General features: G+C 36.9%; 1 protein-coding gene across 1 annotated transcript in view; it reads right to left on the bottom strand.

The window, feature by feature from the left end:
- LOC140167917 (uncharacterized) overlaps nt 1–26195 on the bottom strand; it is a 48128-nt gene that overhangs the window by 4779 nt on the left and 17154 nt on the right. Inside the window, exons 2-10 of the mRNA XM_072191208.1 lie at nt 17927–18024; nt 16506–16584; nt 7286–7363; nt 6324–6356; nt 5562–5633; nt 4253–4333; nt 3500–3532; nt 1920–1988; nt 430–525 (exon numbers count right to left, since the gene is read on the bottom strand). Coding sequence (XP_072047309.1) covers nt 430–525; nt 1920–1988; nt 3500–3532; nt 4253–4333; nt 5562–5633; nt 6324–6356; nt 7286–7363; nt 16506–16584; nt 17927–18024 — 639 coding nt within the window. The remainder of the gene's footprint in view (nt 1–429; nt 526–1919; nt 1989–3499; nt 3533–4252; nt 4334–5561; nt 5634–6323; nt 6357–7285; nt 7364–16505; nt 16585–17926; nt 18025–26195) is intronic.

The raw sequence follows: 26195 nt of genomic DNA, 5'->3' as shown, positions 1-26195 counted from the left end.
TGATTACTCCGTTTTAGTTATTCAAGGAGAAAGATTTACTTATATCTTGTCTACTTCTGAAATCTGCATCCTGAAACATGATTTATTTTACCTCTTTCAGTGCAATTTCTGATACAAGATTCCTTAAATTAGCTAAATCCTTGCTTCCTTTTAAATTAGAGATTCTATGAAAAGTTGCAACTCTGTTCATTCGGCAAAAAAAGTTTGTTTGATAGTCCTTCACCACCCGCACTAACATCGAATACTGACAAAAAAACCCAGCAGGGATAGAATAGTGAAATAGCACCATTTACATCTTATTAGGCTTCACTACTAACATCATTATGCAGTTTTTGACTACATTTTTAAAAATAAAATAATACTAATCTGCCTACTCCTACTCCAGAAAAGTAGACAGCCAACCATTTTTCAATTGGCCTTTACACTTACCGATGCTCTGTCTCTATGATTGTCCAAATCATCTGAGCTCCATGACCTTGACCTATGATGCCTCTTATGTTTCCTCTGTTTCCTTTTGTCTCCCCTCTGAATAAAGGAAAGAAGTTTGGTTTGGAGGACCCATGTGCAGGGTGTAAAGGGTTTAAACAAAGATAAAACCAATGTTAGAACTTGCTGCTTATTGCAAACACAAATTTGAAAATCATGCTCCATGTAAGACATGATCTTAATTTTCCAGACAGGGAGTGTGAATTGAGTGACTCCATTTGGAATCTACACCCTGGTGTGGGAGATTAAGGTCATGTCTTACATAGGGGGTTGTATGAATTTCAACTGGAAAAGCTCAATCAAAACCGTACCTGTCAAGATGCCATTATATGATAAAATTCAGTCAATTTATTGATGGAAAATATCTCAAGGACTACTTTCAAGTAGATATTTATATAAGAAAGCACATCACAGATTAGCATGAATTGGTTCAATGGTTAAGGGGGTACTACACCCCTGCCAAATTTTGTGCCTATTTTTGCATTTTTCTCAAATGTAAGATGTATATAATACTAGGGGCAAGGACTACAACTACTGCACTGGAAATTTTATTTCAGCACAGACAACAGTTGTGGAGTTACAGTCAAAAATGAGGGAAAACCAATATTTGATCAATAAATCAATAACTTCTTGCCTTGAGTTGCTGAATTTTCAGTGCAGTACTTGTCACCAATGCACTATAATTTTTATGAAAAAGGCAAAAATAGGTACAAAATTGGCCAGGGGTGTAGTAACCCCTTAAGGAAGTACTGTTAAGATTCACCCTAATAGTGCATAAGGTTCCCTTGACGTAATTGGAATTTAAGGTAGAAATAACATGTAAAAGTGCCTTCCCATTAACATCCCATCAGCAAATGGCACAACCCCTAATTCTTGATGGGATTTTCAGAGGGGGGTCTCTATTTGTTCGTGAAATTTACCCCAAGGAAAAGGAGTCCATGTGCAACATTAGGTAAATATTTACTGTATGTCTTGACATTTTAATCAACCTGGTTTAATTTCATTATTTTGTATATCATCCTGGTCATCTTTTATTGTAGTATTGCCATCTTTGTCCTGGTTTCTTTCTCCTGGTTTCACTCTCCAACAACAATTTCAACTCTCTTGCACCTAGTTTATATGTCCACTCCTATATATTTTGTATGTCTCATCTTCCTGGTAATAAATTGGATCCCCTCCCCTCTTATTCTAGATCCACGTTTATTTGATCTATCTTGTATTTTCAAACTAAACAATTTGTAACCAAATTTTCCAATGACTCAAGTAATCTTTTATGTATTAGAGAAAAAAAAGCATTGTTTTGAGACCCAGCCATGTATCCATCTCCGGCTACACTTCCCAGTCTTATAAACATGCTCATCAGGACACTTGGCCTGTTTCATCATCTCCCCGATACCTATAATGCTTCATATTATAAAATGTGAACAACTTACCTGATCGTCATCTGAATCACTGTAGGATGATGAAGATTTGGAGGATGCGGATGAGGATGCAGAACGAGACTTGAAAAAGGAAACACAATTGTGCCGAAAAGAAAAGAAAAACAAAAGAAACCAAAAACAGCCAAATTAGATACATTAGCATTTGGTTAGTACCGTACTGACTTGAGTATAGTCACACCCCTTTTTGGTGAAAAATTAACAAAATTGGGGGTTGGGACTCGACTATAATACCCGATTAAAAAAAAAAACAAATTGAAAAAACAAACAAAACAAAAACAAAAAATCAGATTTGGAGTGTCCCTGGACCTAGAGCTAAATGCTACATGTAGGATCATTCATGGTTGATTAAAAGAAATATCTTCAATATGCAAAGTTATAATTTGTGTTATGTCATAGTCTATTAATGATTTTAAAATGGATATAAATCCAATGTGTTTTGAAATCATTATTAATAATAGACTATGACATGAAAACAAATTATAGCTTTGTATATTGAACACACAAAATGTGTCGGTTTTCATTTTGGGCTGGTATTATAAGCAACCATAATGAACAATTTCCATCAAAGTTTAATTTTGTTAGTTTTCTACATAAAATGCTGAAATAACATTAGTTGTTGGCATCTGTCAGTCTTCGCAGAGTAAGGGGAGACACTTTTGTCAGAATTTGAAATTGTTTGATAATTATAAACACTGAGATGTACTTTGCCTTGAAACTGATCAAATAAAACTTTTTTCATGATTTAAACATCGCTACTTCTTTCTTTGCTACTCTAAAAAGTCATATCCCTCAACACAGCTATGTACAGCAAAATGGCAGGATAATAAGAGTCTAGAATGAGTGACCAGAATTGCACCTTAATCTTCCACACAGGGAGTGTGAATTTTAAATTTGGTTACCTAAATGGGTGACTCTATTTGAAATCGACACCCCATGTGGGAGATTAAGGTCACATTTTTCAGGAGTGTATGGATTTAAACTAATAGCCAAAAAACAACAGTAGTTGTACGTAAGTGTAAACATACACAGCTGTATAATATGAAATGGTCTATTCCAGTTGAATTCCATACACCCCCTATGGAAGATAGGACCTTAATCTCTATTTAAATGGAGTCACCCATTCACGCAACTCAATTTGAAATATATACTCCCTGTGTGGAAGATTAAAGTCATGTCTTCCATAGGGTGTATAGATTTCAAATGTAATAGCCCAATTTAATACACATATGGGTAAGTTCTCCATGTGAATAACTCATTAAAATGAACATAATTTCTCCTTATATTTGTGACCAGACCTGATCCAATCAGTTGGCAATAATGAAATTGAGATACAGGCAAAAAGTAAGGAGAAAAAAAAATATTAAAAAAATACGAAAATAGATACAAAAAGGTTCATAACTTTACCACCAAGTATTCAAGAGAATTGAAGGTACTGAGCAAGTTGGTAATGGTAATAACTCAATATTCAAAATGTCCAACTTTGGCCTGAATGGATCAGATTGAGTCACATTCTAAACATCACCACACAATGAGATAGAAGACGCTTCCATGTCTGCAGCTTTTAAACATACCCTTTCTTTCTTCTTCTTCTTCGACTTTTTCACCTGTACAAAAAGACACAAACATATTTATATAAAATTAGATTTACATCATACATGGTTATGAATTTGGCAGAGTGATGAATCAAGAATTTAGAGCAAATTAAGTTCATCTCTCATTGGCAATGTTAAGCTTAGATTCAACTGTATAATGGGCTATTCCAGTTGAAATCCATACACACCCTAATAAGGGAAACATAACTCAAATCTTCCACACAGGGGGTGTAGATTTCAAATGGAATCATCCATTCAGATAGACCCATTTTGAAATTCACACCCCCTGTGTGGGTGATTACGGTCATGTCTTCCACAGGGTGTATGGATTTCAACTGGAATAGGCTAGTACAAGGAGGACAAACATCTGGAGTTAAGTGAGTACAATCTTGGACTTGTACATTATATTTAAGTTCTGTATCATTAAAGCAATACTGTAACTTTTTTTAATGACAAAATCTGACATCAATGTCTTCATAAGATAAGTTTAATTCATATGATCGAAAATATTAGTCGAATGCATACAGGGTGTACATCAAGACAGCCACACTCAGTCACAACCAGCAGAGTGAGATGAATTGTTAACAAAGGCATGGAAATTTTCCTTGTTTTACCGGCCCTCATTTGTTCAGCTCAAAATTAAAAGACTTATCTGATGACAGTGACAATTACAAGAGAAATAAATGTTACAATATATTGCTAGAATATGAGACCGTCCAGTGCAATACATACCGATCTTCTCTCGTCTTCTGAATCGCTACTGCTTGAACGATGTCGTCTCCTCTTCTTGTGTTTTCTTTTTCTGTCTCTCCTCTGTAAATTGCATTGGTACCAAAGTCACACATGGAAGTATTTATCCACATTGTGTTGAGGTGAGTGGAGTGAAAAAACAAAAACAGATGAATGTCAGCAATCATACTATTCAGGGGTTTAGAGCAAGAAAGGCCTATCTTAGAGTCTGAAGTTTACCGTTTTCTAAAATCCATTTTCCGTGTTGTAATCTGTGTTGTAAAATTTGTAAATCCATGTTTCATGAATGAAGCTTAAAATGATTTAATGTCACAATAAAGTGTTCAATATCGCGATATATATGCTCTGATTGGAATATTTCCACGACTGTTGCAATGTTTGGATGGATATAGGGGGTTCATGCCTTGGTAATTATACCTTTATTTCAGTATTATTAAACAGTATTTTTATCATAAAATTGACATGCACAACTCATGATTGTTTTTAACATTTATTTCTCTATCTTTTACCAATTTTTGTCACATCATACAAAAATGTCATTTTCCGTGTTGTACCTTCCGATTCCGTGATTTTTTTCCTGTTTTCCGTAAAATGGAAAACTTCGGACTCTCACTCTAGCCTATCTGCAATAGCTGCCAGGTGTATATGTGTACAATATAGAATGCAGAAATGGTCAAATTGTCTATAGGGCAGCTATTGCAGTAAGCCCTTTCTTGCACCAAACCCTTGTATTGTTGGTCATCTAGGCTTCAACATAAAAACTTCGAGATAATATCAAGAGCTATCTCAAGAATACCACAAAAAAATATTGGATTTGTTTGTACTCATTTTAATGCATTTTTCATGCTTATTTTAGAAATTTTACAAATGTGTTAAAGAAGCTTTGGAGTTTGTCATCTGCAGTCTGTATATGAAACGCCCACATATGAAGAGACCCATGCAGGGATGCATCTTCCAAAGTACTTCCTGGTCATCTTCAATGAGACTATATCCAAAGAATTCCATTGGATTTGTAAGTCACAGGCCTTTATCATTGAAATAAGTTTTTCTCTTCCCCATAGCCAGGATTTATTTTAGTGTAAGAAGGGGGCTAAAAAGTGGACCTTTTGTAAACTTTCTCTTCAAAAAAGGGCTGATTTTCAATGTTTTACCGAAAAAAGCACTTGGGATCTTTTTATTCAGATAAGCATTTTTTTTTGTGGGGGGGTGCAAAACACCCCCTGCACCCCTGGCTACGGGTTTGGTCAGTTCAATGACAAATAACCTATGAATTGAGGTTGTATATTCTTACCTCTTCTTCCGAGTCAGACTCACTATCAGATGATGAAGACGATGAGGAGTCGGATGAGGATGGAGAAGGAGACTTAAAACAATAACAACAATGGATGATAACAAAGAAAACCAAATTAGACACAAGCAAATACTTGTACATCATAAATAATATATCAGGCGGCAAAAAAAACACTGTTCTACAGGTCCAATCGACCAAGATTTTGCATTTTAGGGATTTTTTTTAGCTGTATGAAATGAAGTACAGCTGGTTTAATCCTTTTTTTTAAATGCAGATATTTTATTTGGAGAATTGTCTTGTGACATATCGCCAGAAGTATTACAAATTATTAATTGAAGTCCTATGCTTTGTCTACTTTCTTTAAAACCCAAAATATAGACCAGGCAGATCAACTATATCACTCTTAAGATTGGTCTACTTTTCGGCGTAGTGGTAGAAGCCGAAGAATTCCTGCCGATTACATGCTGACCAAAGTATAGCCACAATATCCAATTACATGAGGCCAGAGTTCAATGCCAAATAGAGCTGTTGTTTACATTAAATATTTTGTAGGCATACATTTTCACTAAATATCATTTCTACTCACACACATCTGTTTAGAGAGAGACCATCTATAAAACTTTTTGTACAAATTTCACAACAATAAATCCTATTCATAAACATGCTTCACTTGTGCCCAAAAGTTTTACTAAAGCATAGCCCTAAATATCAAATAAAAAGTCATCAATTCAAATTTGTAGGAAAAGGATCTTTTATACATACCCTCTCCCTTTTCTTCTTCTTTGATTTCTTCTTCTGAAAAATAAAAATCAAACAATTAATCTATCAGACAAAACACATAACATGTATACACATCCATGACAAGTCGGCCCTTCGTAAAGTTGAGATTTATACAGATTTGGAAAGATCATACCTGAAGCTTGAAAATGACACTTCAACCAACTCTGTACAATGTAGCTCAAAATCACATTTGCCGACTTCTGGGCTCATTTGAGGTGGGGCCACTTATGTAAATACTAGACTGACTTCCTCATTCGTCAACATTCTGGGGTGATGACTAAAAACATATGTGCTACAAAAGCGTCAGACTTACCACCAGAATCTTGTGGTCTGTGACCATCCGAGACTGTGTGATTGTGTCTAAATTAACCTAAAGAACCATGTTTGTTTTTGAACACACATTTTCAGACAGCAGAGCATGATCCTCTCACAATGGCATGGTAGAACACAGGTCAAGACCAAAGCCGTGCAGATATATTTTCATGAGTGCGACACAAACGCATAGTTTTTAACATGCGCAGTTGTAGACAACAAAGGATTCATTTTAATTGTTGAGATTCTTCAGGATCGTTCAAAGTCAATTAACTAAATAAGTTCTGGTAACAGATCCAAAAGAAATGAAGTTCTTACTCAAAATATTTCAGTTCCAATGACTGTAACTGGTGTTTCTAGATGTCGGCAGCCCCAAGTGGCTGTGATGATGTCGACACTTTTGTAGGCTGCCATTTTGAGATGATCTGGTCATAGATTCTGTCCAAGTTGGAAAGGGGGCATACAAATATAGCCACCTAGGACTGCCAACATCTAGAAACACCAGTTACAGTCATTGGAGAGTGAACAAGGTTCCTGATTGGAACTGAAATATTTTGAGTGAGTACTTCATTTCTTTTGGATCTGTTACCAGAACTTATTTAATTAACAAAGGATTCAGTCTGCGTACATACCTGTTTCTTTTTGTGTTTTTTAGAAGACCCTTTGGACAGCAACTTCTCTCTGTTTTCCTTCAACTCTTCTCGGAATTTCTGTTGAAGAAAACAAATTTATATATGAGGCCACAAAAAAGCTTCTACTTAGTACTAGTCCGACTGACCAAGATTTTGCATTTGGGGGGTGTAAATTAAGCTGTATAAAATTAAAAGCAGCAATTTTGTAAGCCGAAGTGAATTGATTTTCACAGACATTCTTTCAAAAAAAGATTTTTAAAGTAAGTTTGCACAAGAAGGTCAGATTTTTAAGAATTGTTTATGGTAATTTAGACTCTAACAATTTTTTTTTTCATAAGTGCGGTTTTTAATAGCTTGTCTATTCAAAAGCGTTTTTGTCACCATGGGGTCTCCCTGTTGGTTTTGTTTTGGCTGGGTTTTTCTCGATGTTCGGGGAGTAAGGCAGGTTGTATTAATTGCCCCAGCTCAAGCCATATCAGTAACGTCACCCTTGTGAGGTAGTAACTCTGCGCGGGGCTATTCCCCTTCGTGATTGGCTGCCTTAAGACCTTGCCAGGCTCGGTCCAATCAGATCTCTTGTTAGTGAGCGTCTGGTACTTCGCGGTTTTTTCCCTTTCCATCTCATTCACTTTTTCAGCTGGAGCGGTCAGGTTCGTTTGAAAATAAAATTTGTCTGAAGTGATCAAGTTCGCCTTTTAGAGCTGAATCAGTCGAACTTAGACTGAATTATAAGCGGTCAAGTTCGTTGGACTAGCGTTGTTCTGATGGGTTGAAAGAGGAAGTTACTGCACCGGTGAAGCAGCCGGACTCGGCGAAAAAAGGAAAATCTACAAGGAATACAGAAGATGACACATCGTGAACTGTGTTGGAAATTCCAAGATGGCCTCGGATAGCAGTAGCATGCATGTCTAGTGCCGGTGCGGTGCCTGCAGCAGCGTGGGGCAGAGCCGATGCCTGATGTCAGGGTCGGTGTCGATGCTGCAAATGCTATGATGCTGCCTCCACCTCAGGGGCCGCACCGGCCCTCCAGTAGTCGGCGTTTCAGCCACTAGAGGCCAAGATATTCACCCGGTGAGTTTAAACAGTTTAAGTAGTTCATTAAGCCCTCCTGTAGTGACTGAAAGGTGAATTCAAATTGGCCATCAAACCGCATCAACTTAAAGTAAAGAATGCAAAAACTGGGACCATTTTGTCATAGCCCTTTCCGTAGCAAAGTTACATATTGTCGGGGATCGTCTTTTATCAAAACTATTTCAGTCATTATTTTATAATGCATTATTTAAAAAACAAAAACAAAACAAAAACAAAAAACAGCATAGTCTTATGATAGCGCAGTTTGTCTCTACGTGTAGGCCAAATGGCTATCAAAATTCCTCTAAAATTCCACGTGCGATTGCTCATGAAAAATATTTAGGTGAAGTGAAGTATATGCAACATGTTTATGTAGCCTTTCATGGACATGCCTGAGCAATCTTTTTTTTTAAACTTCTTGTAAATATCAGGCTAAGATAAATCGCCTATCCGACTCGACTCCGGGCAATTTAAAAATACTGCCGGGCAAGCTAATTCCTCAGGCCTCTGCCGATCGGAAAATGGGGAAATTATTGTTCAAAGGCGGCATTTTGACCCGCTGGCTTTACTTTTTGTAACGTGGACAAGCAAACAAAATTTATTTCCGCACTAATTTCCACTGAAAATGTTATGGAGCGCGGGCTATTCCTAAAAGCATACATGCTAGACATGAGTGGACATCACCTGTTCAGACCGTGGGAATCCACCATATCAAAATAATGTTTTTAAATATTAATGAGGTCAAATCGTTTTTCATTTACCCCGAAACACGTACAGAGTATATCGCAGTGTTCATTATTGTTGGTACCGTACAAGCACATGTTTACTCTTTAATTATTAATGAGGTCGATCTGATGACGCGATGCTTTTTCCCTGACCCCAAACATGTGCACGCAGTGTATATCGTATGTAGAATACGACCGCATGTGTACATCACTTATGAATTATTCAGCGCACGTGGGTTTTTCGGGCCGGCGCTGCTCGCCTGGGAGATGAGTGTCACCTAATTTGCATAGAACATTATATCAGGATTATCAGCCCGTCGAATTTTTCCCGCGCGGCCACCGTACTCGGAGGTTGCTTACAAAATTATTCATCACAAAAAACAAGATGATAATGAGATAATAATTTAGAGATAAACAGAGAAATAAATAATAGAGTAAAATTATTAACAATTACATAATGAGGAAATATATATATTAATAAATAAAGATATAAAAGAAAATCAAGAAATTTACAAAAAATTAAAATAGAAGGAAAAAGAAAACATCTGCATGCAATAAGAAGGGGGTGCATTCCGCCGCGCGATGACAAGAAAGGATGAAATGAACAATCTTTATGATAAAAAAAAAACAAATGAAAATTGAAAAAAAAAAAATAAAAAAAAAAAAAAAAAAAAAAAAAAAAAAAAAAAAAAAAAAAAAAAAAAAAAAAAAAAAAAAAAAATATTATAACATCAACGAAAAAAATAAAGTAAATAGAATTAACACAGTACATATATACATGTTTAGTTAACAATAAATAAAGGACAATAGATAATCAAATACGAATAATAATAATGAAAAAAATAAAAATAAATAAATAACAAATAAATAATAACCAAATAGAATGATAGTTAAATAAAGTAATAGAATGAACACAGTACATATTATATATATATATATATAACAATAATAAAGCAAAATAAATAGATTTAACTAATAGTTAATATGCACAAATAAATGGACCACAATGGGAAGGGAATATACAAAAATAAAATAGACCACAACAATAGAAAAAAAAAAAAAAAAAAAAGATTAAAATAAATAAGTCAATAAAAAGGATTAAAGACTGGAATAACCCAAAACTCGCTAGGTCATTCAAGACATAATTAAAGACAGGTACAAACCAAAACCAGTTAAGTTTAACAAGACACGATAATAAAAAGTAATAAGTTCAATATTAAGAACTAAATTAACAGGAGCAAAAAACCCTAACCGGGTTAGTTGCATAATAATAAAAAGTAGTAAGATCAATATTAAGATTCAAGTCAAATTAAAATTAAATACAGGAACAAACCAAAATTGGTTTAGTTCTTAAATAAAGACAGGACAATAAAAAGCAATAAGTTCAATATTAAGAATTTAAGTTACCAAAGGCAGGAACAAACCTAAAATGGTTTATTTCAAGCAGGACATTAATTAAAGACTGGAACAAACAAAAATGGGTTTCGTTCAATGGGACATTACTCAGTTAGCTCAATTAAGGCATAATTACAGGAACAAATCAAGACTAGTTTACTTAAATAAATACAGAATAAGTTCAATATTAATGTTATTTATTTATGACAAAAAACAACAACAACTTGGTTTAGCTTAATCAGGACATTAACTAAAGACAGGAACACACCAAAACTTGGTTAGGTCAATCAAGACATGCTAATAAAAAGTAATACAGTTCAATCAAGGATACTCAATACAATATTAAAAATTCATTTAATTAATTAATTTAATCAAAATTGGTGTAGTTCAATCAAATCATTCAATATGGTAATAAGAATTAAAAGTTAAATATTATAAACCAAAAAATTAGTTAAGTTCAAGCACAACATATTCAAAGACAGGGAAAAACCAAAACGGGGTTAGTCAATCAACCCACGATATTAAGAAGCGTTAAGTTCAATATTAAAAACTAATTTAGAAAGGATGGAAAACAAACAAACAAAACAAAAACAAATTGGTTTTATAGTTCATTCAAGGCAGAGTTATAGACAGAGACAAACAAGAACTGGTTTAGTTCTTAAATCAAGACAAGTTTAGAAGAAGTAATAAGTTCAGCGTTAGTATTAAATTATTTAATCAAACAGAGTTTCAATCGAGACAGAATTTAAAAGCATGAACAAACCATAACTGGTTTAGTTGAATCCAAACATAAGAGAAAGTAATAAGTGCAAAATGAAAAGAATCAATTTAACTAGGCAATTGAAGACAGGAAAAAGCAAAATTGGGAGTTAATATCATAGACGTAATTAAAGACAGGAACAAAACAAAACCTGGCTTAGTTCAATCAAGACACGATAACAGAAAGTAATAAGTTCAATAGTAAGAATCACTTTAATTACCGTCAGAAGACAGTACTGAACAAGCCAAAATTTGTGTAGTTCAATCAAGGCATAATTTATGATAGGAACAAACCTAACCGGTTTCGTTCAATCAAGATGATAATAAAAAGTAATAAGTTAACATGCAGAATTAAATTATTTAATCAAATAGAGTTTCAATCAAGACAGAAATTTAAAAGCATGAACAAACCATAACTGGTTTAGTTCAATCAAAACATAATAGAAAGTAATAAGTGCAAAATGAAAAGGTTCAAATTAACTAGGCAATTAAAAACAGGAACAAACAAAATTAGTTGAGGTAATATAGAGCGCAATTAAAGACAGGAACAAAACAAAACCTGGTTTAGTTCAATCAAGACACGATAACAGAAAGTAATAAGGTCAATAGTAAGAATCATTTTAATTACCGTAAGTAAGACAGTACGGAACAAGCCAAAATGTGTTTAGTTCAATCAAGGCATAAGTTATGACAGGAACAAACCTAACTCGGTTTCGTTCAATCAAGATGATGATAAAAAGTAATAAGTTAACATGCAGAATTAATTTAGTTAATTAAAAACATGACACAGCGTCGACACCCTATACTATTAACATAAACTTAATACTCTGGCGCTGCATTTTTGCGGCGGGTATGGTATTTCACCGAACGCAAGAAAGGGAGTTCGGTCTGATTGGCTAGCAGTCGATCGCTAGATCGCTCAGCGGTGAGCGACAAACTCAAAATGGAGCGATGTATTCAATTCGATTGAAATTAATATTCTATTATTGATGCAGATAAAGAATGTGCCATAGCATGTATTGTTTAGACTTGTGATTTAATTTTCTAATATCGTGTTCCTTATAGAATTGGAATTCCCAACAGTGGTATACATTAAATGTTTATTTTGACGATCCAATTAGATTTGCTTATAAAACGTAGTAAAATATACCGCAGCAAACAGCAGACCCGCTAATTATTCTTACATTTCCAGTTAGTGTATTTAAAATAAACCTGGGATTTACCTGACAACAAATCAAAGTTTCTTGGAATAGCAATATCATACTGTTTATCAGAGTTAAGAAGGAAAATAAGAAATAAATACATACCATAGCGTAAGTTAAGTTGCATTTGCTGCTGATATTTCTCTTTTTCTGTTCTGTGTCCCACCTTTTATTACAACAGGTCACCAGGCGTGGGACGGTGGGTGATAGCCGAGTATATTAGGCAGGAGAGCGCAACCCTCCACTCCCTGGCGCTGGACAGGTTCTCATGGATGGGGCTTGGCGGCACAAGAGTCAATACATTTAGGAAAGAGTTGACAAAAAGTGAATGGAAGGTCTGCTCCTCCTATGCTATAAGACACATTGGGAAAATGACATTTTCACACCCTAAGAAACTATGTCAGGCGGTTGACCGTCACAGGAACTTCGGCAGATTAGCCCATACATGCGTAGGGTCGCATGACCGGTTTATTGTCACGCTATTCTGGTTCTGCAAAGTCCTTTTGACGATCAAAAGTGGTGACAACAGGGTCATTTCACAAGGGCATCACGCATCATGTCCGTTCCGGGTGAAAGGCGGTGTCCATCCTCAATAAGGTTTTCGCCAGTGTCGCGACCAGGTGAAAGTTTTGCCAGCTCTATACAAACTCTTAGTCTAGACTGGTAGTCTAGTGGCCGTTTCATTTCATAAATAAACATTTTACATGAGTTGCACGGTAATTATAAGGGCAGCACTTTTCGAGCCTCAGTTTGCATTTTCTCATCCCATTGTCGGCCTGCAAAAGGCCCGGTTTCGGGTTTCATGTAAATGTAAAATGGTTTCACGATTGGAAAGGCGGGCTGTGCTTCTGATATAGTTACCGTTCAATTGGATAAGGTATATCAGTAATTGGTTATAAGTAGTTGGTTAAACGGCTTGTTGGCATGCCTCGTTCAAATTCAATTCAAAAGATGTGCAAAAGCGTTGTAGCAGAAGGCCAGGGCAAACATGTCAGCTTTGTTGTGGGGCATTGGCTCACTTAAGGAAAACTAATGCAAATTCTAAACCAATCAGCAATTTCAGGGGATATCGTTCAAAAACGTTAGTCTCGTTGTGGCGGTGCATTTTCATGTTAACATCAACTTGCAGAATGGATTGATGTTGTTTTGTCCTGTTCTTAGTCCACTTACGTTCTGGTTGGATGGCAATGAAAAGCCAAGTGAAAATGAAAGAGTGTTCGGTAAGGCATTTTCATTGAATTCAATTAAAAATAGGCACATACGCTCTTGTGCGTAGGGTAACTAAGAGCAAATGACAGGAATCAACCAAAAAGTGGTTTTGCATTTCGTTGGAAAAAATAAAAAAGGGTTTTGGGAACAGGATTCCAAAAATGAGTTCGCTATTGCCGGTGAAGATGGTAATTAAAAGCAGGTAGCTTTTTAAAAAAAGAACAACCAAAAAATGGGTTTCTGTTGTTGCGGTGACATAGTTCACTTCAACATTAATAGTTGAGCGCGAAAAAATGGTTCGCTTATTATGTTACTATTCAGTGGAAATCAAAGCGAGGTTGGAAAAAGAAAATGTGTTTTGGAAGTAACTTTTCACAAAGGTCAGCTAAAACATGCTTGCGTTATTGGCATGGTCAAGCATGTTTATTGTGTTGACGGCAATTTAAAAGCCAGACAGCTTGGTCACAAAAATCATTCCAAATGGATGTTGTTTGGGTGACTGTGTTCACTCAATAGGCAATTCAAATGCCCACCCACCCCGCCCCCCATGAGTTTTACAAAAAAAAAAAAAAAAGGGCGGGGGTTGGCAAGGGTTCAGTATGGAACCCTTGGGTGGCATGTTTTTCAGGGGATCAGGGTCTGGACCGTGTCTTTTTGGTAGTTTCAATGGTCGTGTCGGAAAATATTTGGAGGTGTGTTGCCCCAAGTGGGATCCACCATCAAAATCATCAAATAATATGTCCAGAATCCGTTCCCACCTTTTTGTTCCCTATCAATGGGTAATCTCTGTGGATAGTCCTACTTGTTCGTGCATCAGTGTGGTGCTCTGACCGTTTCAGCTAATTCCGCAAAAAATAAATGTTAATTGGGTGGTATCATAAATTGGCTGTGTGATGAGTTATTTTTCTCTCTGTGCATGTAGCCTAAGACCCTCTGAGGACAAGTGCGGTTTTTAATAGCTTGTCTATTCAAAAGCGTTTTTGTCACCATGGGGTCTCCCTGTTGGTTTTGTTTTGGCTGGGTTTTTTCTCGATGTTCGGGGGGAGTAAGGCAGGTTGTATTAATTGCCCCAGCTCAAGCCATATCAGTAACGTCACCCTTGTGAGGTAGTAACTGCGGCGGGGCTATTCCCCTTCGTGATTGGCTGCCTTACGACCTTGCCAGGCTCGGTCCAATCAGATCTCTTGTTAGTGAGCGTCTGGTACTTCGCGGTTTTTTCCCTTTCCATCTCATTCACTTTTTCAGCTGGAGCGGTCAGGTTCGTTTGAAAATCCCGCCCAACCCACCCAGTTTGTAGCTGGGGGAGGGTTTGGTGGGTCGTGCCCCAGACCTGTGGTGTTTGGGGGTAGCTGGCCAGGTCTGTGCGCAGTCCCCGTTCCGGATGTGGGGGTGGGCTGGCAAGATATCTTGCAGCCGTGTGCTCAGCCGGGTATGGCATGTTTTTCAGGGGATCAGGGTCTGGACCGTGTCTTTTTTTTTTTTTTTTATGGTCGTGTCTGGAAAATATTTGGAGGTGTGTTGCCCCAAGTGGGATCCACCATCAAAATCATCAAATAATATGTCCAGAATCCGTTCCCACCTTTTTGTTCCCTATCAATGGGTAATCTCTGTGGATAGTCCTACTTGTTCGTGCATCAGTGTGGTGCTCTGACCGTTTCAGCTAATTCCGCAAAAAATAAATGTTAATTGGGTGGTATCATAAATTGGCTGTGTGATGAGTTATTTTTCTCTCTGTGCATGTAGCCTAAGACCCTCTGAGGACAAATTGTGACCGACGGACCCAACTTGGCAAATCTGTGCCCCACCAGACCGTTGTCTTACACCTTATTTACAGTAAGTGCGGCAAATGTTGCTTTTGTAACAAAACTGTGGAACACATGCCGCTCGCCAATGACCCTTCCACCAGTTTTTGGATGGGCCATCGTGAACTTGAGCAATACACATCCTGAAAAATCCCTACATGTATGTGAATGCCTCCACCCATCATTTCCTAATAACTGTATCTATCATTTTGCTAATTAATACCTTTCTCAATTATTAACTTTTGGTGATAAATTAATTCAAAGCAATAATTAATAATTATTGACAGCAATAGATACATGTTCTAACAATGTATTTTGTGTCCGTTTGAATTACGTTGTCTTCTGTAATATTTATTGCTATCGCCATGATTGGTATTTATTTTGTATAAATGCAAAAGCAATGAGCGATTATCCATAGCTTCCCAAAAACGGTGTATCGCAATCGCTCAGCGATCAGGGCCGTTCCTAGGGATTTTGCCGCCCTAGGCAAATCCTCTCCCTGCCGCCCCACCAAAGCGTACTAAAAAAGCAAAATGAGTCGGGAATATTGATTTTGAGATGTAATCAATAAGAGTATTCAACTTCCTTTGTATTATATTGTTTTGAGCAACACTAAAATGGCCATATCTTTGGAACCATAAGTCTAATTATGATGGGGTTTTCAGCAAAATAAAGCTCTGAGAATGGCTGATATAATGATATTGAAAACTGAATTTTGATTTTGATCGACATCAGACTCATTTTGCTTGATCGCATCACAATTTAGTTATTTTAGTTATTTTTAAGTAGTTATAATGAAATTGAATACCGGTCTAAAATTGATATTGAGGTGCCCCCACCTCCCCATCACTATGCCACTGGTTTTTTCCGCCCTGTTTTCTGTTTCTTTTTTCGCCCTCTTTTATTTTTCCTCCCATTTGTTCTTTTTATCCATCTTCATTTTTCTTTTTTCACCTTTTTTTTAGCGCCCCTCTGCGTTTGCCGCCCTAGACAAACGCCTTACCTGGCCTAATGGTCGGAACGGCCCTGTCAGCGATAAATTCAGTTTAATACTTACATCTCCCATAGTTTTCTCCCAATCAGCCATTGCTGAGGAGCCTGTGTTCTTTTTGGCAATCATTTGTTGATATTCCTCCCTGCAGTGTAGAAAACAACCAAATTAATGTGCTAAATGGGAATTACAATATTAACTATGGCAAAATGACGTTATGTTCAAAAATCAAAACTCTATACAGCTTCTGCTGTAAATTTCCTTATTGTTCATGTGAGTTCTGTGCTATGCACCAATCGTATACAACCATGAACACATAAAATGAATACCATGACAACAAGACATTCACTACTCTCCACGATGGTGATGATAGAAGCAAGGGGTGGAAATCTTTTCGGTGCACTTGATGATCACCATCGCGTACCTGGAAACTGATCATGGACTTTACTTCGGTCGTTACCCTCTCCATCGCGCAGTATGTTGTACCTGCCTCAGACTTTTTGTATTATAGATCACTTGGCATGTGACGTCATTGCCCGGCAGTATGCGCGCGCATTATGGCAATTTCCATTGTTCTTTGCCCTGCAGTGTGCGTGACGCATCGTAGTTTGCTAAGGGCACATGCATTTTAAATTGCCCGCCACATTTCATATAGTACAAGAAAGCCATTGAACAGTGTAGCGGCTCGTTGAAGCATATCGATAGACGAGTCCCTTGCCTTTGTTGATAAACAGTGATGTCAAGTGGTCTATAAAGACAAAAGAACTCGTACTTGGGGGTTAAAAACTATTTTTATACCAGTATGTAATTTTTGTTATGGGAAATAAATATTGTGTTTGATGTCTCATTATAAATGCATGTTTGATAAAATAGTGGTAAGTCACAGCGAAAGAATAGCTTAAAAGCTTGAGTTGCTATTATTGGGTATTATGATTTAGTTTACCTGTTTTTTCACCAATATTTTGTGGGAATCGAAAACCTGAATGACACTAGGATCCACAACATGCTCATCTATCAGGGCACAGTTCATTAACCCAAATAGATTTCTTTGTACATTTGGCTATTCCATTTAAATTCTACACTGCCCCTGTGGAAGATTTAGCTAAAGTCTTCCACAAAGGGAGTATTTAAGTTTTGAACAGAATAGACAATTTGGTAACTTCCATTTGAGATACTCACTCCAGTTGTATCAGATATCAGGTAAAGCCATAATACAGGGGGAGTATGGGTTTCAAAATGATAAACCCAGACCAATTACATTTGAAAAACATCCTCCCCCAATGGAACATAATATTTCCAAAATCTTCCACAGGGGTAGTGTGAATTTCAATTGGAATAGCCCATTGAATGACCTTTGAAAATTTGGGTACAAAAACTCATACTCTGCAACTTGAGGTCAAATTTTGCACTATGATTGTTTAATTGAGGTTATTGTACTATGTCATTGGGATGAGGTCATTGTGGTCCATAGTGTGATCATCACTTACCATGACGGCCTTGGTCTGTTGAGATACTCTCTTATGGAGGGTCCAGAGTTTTCCACAGGACCCCTGGATCTTGCTGCTGCAATTGGGTTTACATACGCCTGAAAAATATAGAAGGATTTTAAATTCAATTACGAGTCCAACAAGTGCTTCTAAGGCAGCCAGCCGTGTAGGGAGTGTTTTACACACCCAAATTTGTAAATACACACTCAATTTTTGCCCACATGGCCTAGGTACTTTGTATACAAATCTTAAATTTACACACCCAGTTTATTGAATTTACACACCCAAACCTTCAAATCCTGCCTAAGACCCTGGAGTCCAATATAATTATTTTTGGCCAGACCGACTGACCCTACTTGAAAAGTCTGTCCTCACATAGAACAGGGTTTTTGTAATTGCTTAGTGGAGACTTTTTTATTTTAAAATCAAACTGTTTTTGTGTGCATCAACATGAATGCAATTTTTTGGGCCACTAATGACCCTTGCATCCAGCATAAATAAAATGCATCTGAACACAATTTAACTCTGGTCCTGTGTACAGATAAGTAAACCCTGTGTATGTTTAAATATCAGAGCTACATGTATTTGAAACGAAAAAGAGAACCACGCCAGTTCTGATTAGTGACATTTGGGGCACAGCAAAAACTAGAACCTCCCTCGGGTCCATGGAGAATGACTGGTAATGTAAATTATATAACATTTTAAATAAACCTGATGTACTGTATATGGACCCTCCCAATCTGTAGACAATTTGCTTTCCCCTTCCCACCATTTTGTGTGAATTCACTTTTACCAATCCTGGGTCAGACGCCAACTCAAGTTTGATTTTGGTAGGGGTGTGCCGCTGAGAATTTGAAAGTGGACCCATAAATATACCAAATTTTCAAGAAATTTGGACCCATTGATATCCAAAATTCAAAATTTTCGGGCCAAATGTAACCCATATTGTCTTAGCTTTTTTTCCTAGACTGAGGCAAACTTGGCCTATTTTTCGAGAAAATTTAAAGAGATTTGAAAAAAGGCCCCATTCATATACCAAAATTGGCTTAGAAAAGGGGGTCATTGATATACCAAAAGGCTGAAAATGCTAGCCATATTTGCGGCATGTCCCCGTACGGTCATTTGTACTACAAGTAACAGTACCCCTCCTTCCCCCCGCAATACGAATATTACCATGCTATTACATAGGAACACGTGACAATATTTTTTTAGTTTGTCAAAATAAAGGTGTTACACGCGAATCGATACTCAATAATACGTAATAATGTGATTTGAAATGTGCACAATTAATACCGTTATATTGACAAACTAAAAAATAATGTCACATGTTCCTATGTAATAGCATGGTAATATTCGTATTGCGCGGACTTGGATGTCGACCTTTTCCCATGATACATCACGATTACATCGCAAACCGCTGGCGGCGCCCTTATTGTGAATAGCGAGAATTATACCATGAACGTACATGTATGCACAAGGTCACAAAGTAATCTAGAAACATAGTCTACAAACTTTTATAAATAAAACAAAAATACCAGAAATCTAGATGTCAAATCTCCATTTACGAAAATGGCAAGAGAGTTTGTTTTTCTTTTTAGCAATGAAATACTCAGAATCTCTGTTTATTTTAATAAAAGCCTTAAGACCAATTGTATTGGGAGTTTTATTTTGAAATTTACACACATAGATATAGTATTTGACACTCAAAAACAAGTATGTCAAAAACCTATCATCGGGCACCCCAAAATTTTATCAAAGGTTGAAATATCAAAATCAATATCAGCTTTATTTTTAATAGTTTTAACAATATCTTCCCAAAGGGGTTTGATTTTCTCACATTCACAAAAAACATGGGAAATTGTTTCAGGCATTTTATTGCAAAATGCACAATCTGGAGAATCCCTCCTTTTGATTTTGAACAAGAAATCATTAAGGAGGCACACAGGATCACTAATTATCCATTATTATTCACATCATAACTCGAAAAATATTTATGTAAAGTATGTAAAAGTATACATTTTTTGAAAGGAAATGAGCTCATACATCCATTTAAAATGTCAGTTTTGGGTCAAAAAGTACAATTTTGGTCCGCCATAAAAAAATTAAAAAATTATTTGAAAATCAAAAACTGTAAAACATGAATTTTATTAATTTAGACAAATAAATCTAGAAAGTGTTTTTTTATTTTTTCGAAATTTTGCTTAGTTTTTAAAATATAGGTAAAAATCAGTAGAAGCGTGTGACCCGTGTTCAAATTTTTGAATCATGGGTGATAAAAAAGTTCTAGGCCCTAATTTAAAAAATGAAAAAACACTATCTAGATTTTGGCCATATCTAAACGTTCGACTTAAAAACTTACCTCAGTGATGCTTCATTTAGACGCTATGGCGGTCCAAAAATGGTTAAAAGTGGTCAAAAGTGAACTTGCCGAAAATCGCGATTTAGAAAAATACAGCGGATTTTAGGTCCATTTTTGAAGATTATTCCATAAATATATAATCCGGTGACTTGTGACGTTTGGTCAAGTAAGAAAATGAGAAGGGGCGTCCAACTGCAGCAGATTGGCATTTATTTGGTGATTTAGAAGGTAAAATATACAATATGACAAAATTATCCGTGCACATTCGGCAGATGTTTATCCACATGGAGCAGCCATTTTATTTACTGCAGTCTTGTTTCCATGGTGCAGCAGAGCGTCCGGCAAGGCAGCGGCGTCGCGTTGCGTTGAGGAGCGATAGGGTAGCGGACAGACAGACAGGTTACGCGAATAAATTGCATAGTGCATGGTCGTGTTGCCGCGAACGAAACCATGATTATTTAAGCACAATTTTGTCCTGTTCCGTATTTAAAAAAGATCATGCTCTGTATTAAAATGTGCGGACATAAGAACATTAAAAGTAGCATAGAATAACTGACAAGCAATTATTTTTGCAGATAATCAGGAAGTTTTATGAAATGAAGAATAAATTGAGACATAACCATGATAATTGCGATTTCTGTTTTGTCCTAATTTTCATAATTTTGCTTTAAAAATGCAATGTTTTTAATTGATCGATTTTGGTGATTTTCTTCTTTTTTGGTGTTGACAAATATTGCATTTTTATGTTCATTGTCCTTTTCTGAACCGCAAACATGATGTTGTACTACTGTACTCGTTGCTTTTTCTTTTTAGTTGGTGCTTGAGAGGCACCACAGCGCCCGTCAAATCAGCGCCAAAGATAGGCATTTTAACGCCCGTTATAGCTAGGCCTACACCACAGGAATTCCAAGTAAAATTTTAAAAGATTCTGATGCGTCATTAGGCCTACTCAATATTCCGTTTTTGTTATTGTAATTGTTTGTAGTTATCATATTTTATTTTTAACTTTTACGGAATATCAAACACGTACAAAAGTCATAGGCCTATTATAGGCCTAAAGCCACAATAAAGTTGTAAAATATTTTGTAGGCCCCTACCGCATAAAAAGTGAATAAAATACAACAACAAAAATAAAAAAAGTGTGTCTGTTGTTGTTTTCAATCAAATAAATGTGTAAAAAGTGGGGTAAAAGTTGTAATGTGTCTTGAATAAAGCGTCTTGTAAACGGACAAAAAAGTAGGCCTAGGCCTATATATAATGTTAAACGGGCAAAACACGGAGAGGTCACAAGAAAACTGAAAAACACGGAAATTGACATAGCCTAACAAAACCGAATTTCAAAAGTAGAAAACGGAACACTTTATGGCTTTAAATTAGATTGGGGTTTATGCAGTAGGCCTACCGTGAGGATATAGGCATCATGCTATAAAGAGCGTTTTAAAACACTGCATGAAAACATTCACTTAAAAAATGCTTTAAAGCAGTTTACCTTTTAAAGTATGCAGAAAACATTATAAAGCGTGAAAGTTGAAAGCCAGACAAACATTGCAAATAAAAAGGCATTCGGCCAAAAAAAAAGAAAAAAGTGTTGTAAAACCAAAAGCTTTTATCGCAATCATGGCATATGGTAGACCTAATATGCCTACTATTGGAAATGTAGTTAAAATGGGTTATGAAAAAAGCACGAATTTGCGTTTTCGATTATATTTCTCGTTTGAAATTATTATTTAACATTAAAACATTCATGAAAATGCTTTCATAAACGCGTGCTCGCTATGCCGATTTCAAATATAGACATTTTTGACATAGAGTTGTAGGCCTATGCCTAGATGGTCGATATGATGTATTGAGTAGTAGGAAAAGGAGGATACGAGCTCATTTCTATCATTTTTCTGTGTAACCTTAGATCCATTTTTTTCAGGGCAAAATACAGGGGAAAATTTAACAAAAACAACAACACAGGATTACACAAAAAAACAATTTACACAGGATTACACAGAAAAAATAACAACACAGGATTACACAGAAAAACAATTTACACAGGATTGCACAGAAAAAACAACAACACAAGATTACACAGAAAAAAATAACAACACAGGATATATACAGAAAAAACAACAACACAGGATTACACAGAAAAAACAACAACACAGGATTACACAGAAAAACAACAACACAGGGATTACACAGAACAATAATTTACACAGGATATATACAGAAAAACAACAACACAGGATTACACAGAAAAAACAACAACACAGGATTACACAGAAAAACAACAAACACAGGATTACACAAAAAAAACAACAACACAGGATTACACAAAAAAAAAAAAACACAGGATTACACAGAACAAACAACAACACAGAATTACACAGAACAAACAACAACACAGAATTACACAGAACAAACAACAACACAGGATTACACAGAACAAACAAACAACACAGGATTGCACAAAAAAACATCCTTGCATTTTTAATTCACCCCAATCCAAATTACACGGAAAAATTCCCTGCATTTCAACTTATCCAAAAAAAAATGCAGGGGAAAAAATTCCCCTGCATTTTTTTTTAACCTCTTCATCAATATCAAAAAATTTTTGATTTTTACTTTTAATATATTATTTCACAAAAGTTATTCACAAGACCAAATTTGTCTTGATAATTTTTTAACACAGTCATATCTTTTTTTTTAATCGGTGGTTCATTCGTAACAAACTCAAGAGTCTTTTTCAAAACCTCGAACTCCTCTGTCCTTTCAGGAAAAATCCAAGGTGGTCTTAAACACAATCTCATCCTGTATCTATCCTTATACCACCCAATGTAACACATCAAAAGGTTGATTGCCTGGATTCTTACTTTGTTTCCGTTGTAACCGCTTAGCAGCAACAAACAGGTTTCGAGACTAGTACCATTCCACATATAAAATCTCCTTTGGAAGAGTCTTCCAGTTGTTGGAATATTTCATCATCAGCGAGCTCAAAATAAATCGAATCAGCCATTTTTATTAAAATAAAGATGATCGTAGCATTTTGGATTCTTACGAGAGCTCTTTTAGATTCTCCTGAGAGAAGAATCAGGATGGAAGCCAGACGCATGACAGAAATTTTGAAAGCCTACAACGATGCTAAAAAGACGGAATGTGTACAAAAATAAAAAAAAACCTTGTGATTAATAATCACAAGAGGTTTTTTTTGTCATAGTTTACCACACCCATTTCAAAAAAATGGATGTAGCAATGGATGTAGCACCGTAGCCCATTACAAATGCAGTTAATCCAACAATCAAGGGGTCACACTCAGTCAAAGAGTCCCACCATTTTTTATGACCGAAAAGAGTAAAAGCTGGTACACCATCTTCTCTGTATTTACCTTCTGCTTCTACTAATCCGTCTTTGCGCCAACTTGTTATATCATTGGAATGTTGTCATCAAACACTATCTTAGCCTTCATTTTTTTTTTTTTTTTGTCATGGTACCATCTCCAAACGCCGTGTGGTTTTCCTTTATCGTCCCACATTTCTTTTCGATACTCTCCATACGCTTTTAGGTCCTCAACAAAGTTGTTATCCGTTAAATATGGAATATCCATTTCTTTTTTATTTATACAAAACAAGTTTGATTTCTAATTTTTTATTTTCTCACGGATTCAATGTACTTGGAGACTCTCCAAAGCTTCTTTTTTTCCCCTTTTCAATCCAGCCTGTTCTGCCTCTGTGCGAATTTCACGTTCTCTATCAGCCGTAAGTTCAATTAGATCCGCTCTGGTTCTGTGCTTGATTCCAGCCTTGTGACCTCTGTAGTTTTCCAACTCTCGCCGAATGTGGTGGAAGTCTTCGTTGCTGACCCGTCCGTCTTCGAGGGCTTTGGACACCAGATCATTTACCGTATTCAAACTGGACTCAGCCGTTCGTTTTACGCGTGCTTTTCCAATTTTTTCATGGTAGCCTTTCCAAGAGCTACGCATGCGCGCTAACTAGACCACCAGCGATGGCGATTCCACCGAGTGGAATGCTCACGATCGCGCCCATTCCACTGGCCAGCGTCCCCACAGCCCCTGTTCCAGATCCGACCGCGATGAGCCCGGAAACTTGAGCCGTGTTGTAGAACATGTTCCACGCTGCCTTGTATTTTCTCCTCAATTTTTCCCTCTCGTTAACCTCGTTGTCCAAGAAATTCCTAATTTCTTCGATATTTTTAGTCGAATTCAACTCCTCGATCTTCGCTTTCCTGAGGAAGATCGGGATAAAGTAATGTGCGTTAGGTTTCTTCATGCTTATTTATTTATATCACGTTAGTAAAATTGTTAGTCCAGCAAAACTTCGTGCTCAGTAAAATTCGAGATGTGATTTTCACCGAAATGCTGTATGATTTCTTGCTTGGTTAAATTTTTTTCGTAGAAGCTAAGTATTCCCAGCTGCTCAAAATTCATGTTGATTCCAAGGAGACTTACTAGGGCTTGAGTTCTGTAGACATCTGCTGAAACCCCGTTGATCCAAAAGCAAAGCTTATTTTCAAGCGTACTCGATCGAGACATGATGCATAATCGTAGTGTCCGTTTGAGCGGATGTGGAAAAGAGGGTTTGCGCGCGTTATTTAGCACTTTGAGCGATATCGAGTCGTCGGTCCAAGTAATATTTAGGTACATGAAGAAATTCCGATTAGACTGAAACGTCAAAGAACAAGCGTTCGCTGGGGCGTTCGGCGGGTTCACTCCCGATTTTACCGAAAAAGAGAGGTTCCAAGGCTGAGCAATAAAATGTGGGTTGTTGAAGAAAATTTCTAAAGGTCTAGTGAGTCGCATGGGGTCAAATCTTTTCCGGGATTCGCAAATTCGTAAACCCAGCAGTGATGCCAATTTGCATAGGTCTAGCGTTGAAAGTGTTGTTCATTCCGTTTTTAATTTCGATCAACTTGTCTCTCTCCAAGTCGATGTTTTTCTTGGCTCGGATGGAAACATAGTGCGTTCCGTCTTCGTTCATCCATACCATGAATCTCCCCAAAACATGCAAGCTGGTATCGTGCTCGTGTCCAATTTGCTGGTCTACGTACTCTTTCGTCACAGCGTCCTCGTTGTCCGTGGGAGTTCGAGACCCGTGACTCTATTGCCGCTCATAGCGAGTTCGCCGGTCATCGAAGTCGCCATCCTTCAAACTTTTTCTGTCGTTTAACCATGAGGTTAGGCTGGTCACGGAACCCATAGTAGCTGCATCTTGCGGCTCGGTTGGATTTATCAACCCAGTTATTTTTTTCCCTCCCATGTTAATCCTTCCGGTCATTCGCGCTCCAGTTTTTTTGACGTACGCGGAAAGATCCACATCTTCGCCATCTATTGACGTCGATTTTGTTTCGATCGTTGGTCCCCAGATAGACATTCTTTCTTTTATTTTATCGGATTTCAAATTCCAAATCCAGCGGTTGATCGTGATTATCGAGCTTTCTCGAAGAATTTTTCCATTCTACTTTGAAGTTGAAGTCGAGCTCGTGGATGGTTCCATTTTGCAGTTTTTTGAAACTCGGCTTTTCGTGAGGTCGAAACGAAGTATTCCCGAATGCGGCGTTTGTGAGATCGATAGACCCAAGAACCTGGCCTCCTGCAGAACGTCGTCGTTGTCTCACGAGATTACCCGTGGTTGACAGCTGATTTAGGTACACGAGAATTCTTCGAGGTAAAAATTCTATCGCCCGATCTCCCGTGTATTCACCATCTGCTAGCCACCCTTCGTGCGTCAATCCGAACATTTCTCGAACGCGGTCCGAAACCAAATCTGATACTGCTCGTGAATTCTCATGTTGAGTTTTCCATCGCGTTTGTCGACTTCGAATTGAAACCGTCGATCTGGCTCGTGAATTCTTTCGCGAGCAGGTCAAAATTATACAGCCCCGGGCTTATTTTTATCGCTTCTTCAG

Source organism: Amphiura filiformis, chromosome 13 (assembly GCF_039555335.1).
Source record: "Amphiura filiformis chromosome 13, Afil_fr2py, whole genome shotgun sequence".
In the NCBI taxonomy this organism is placed as follows: domain Eukaryota; kingdom Metazoa; phylum Echinodermata; class Ophiuroidea; order Amphilepidida; family Amphiuridae; genus Amphiura; species Amphiura filiformis.
This window is presented reverse-complemented; position numbering and strand designations above follow the sequence as displayed.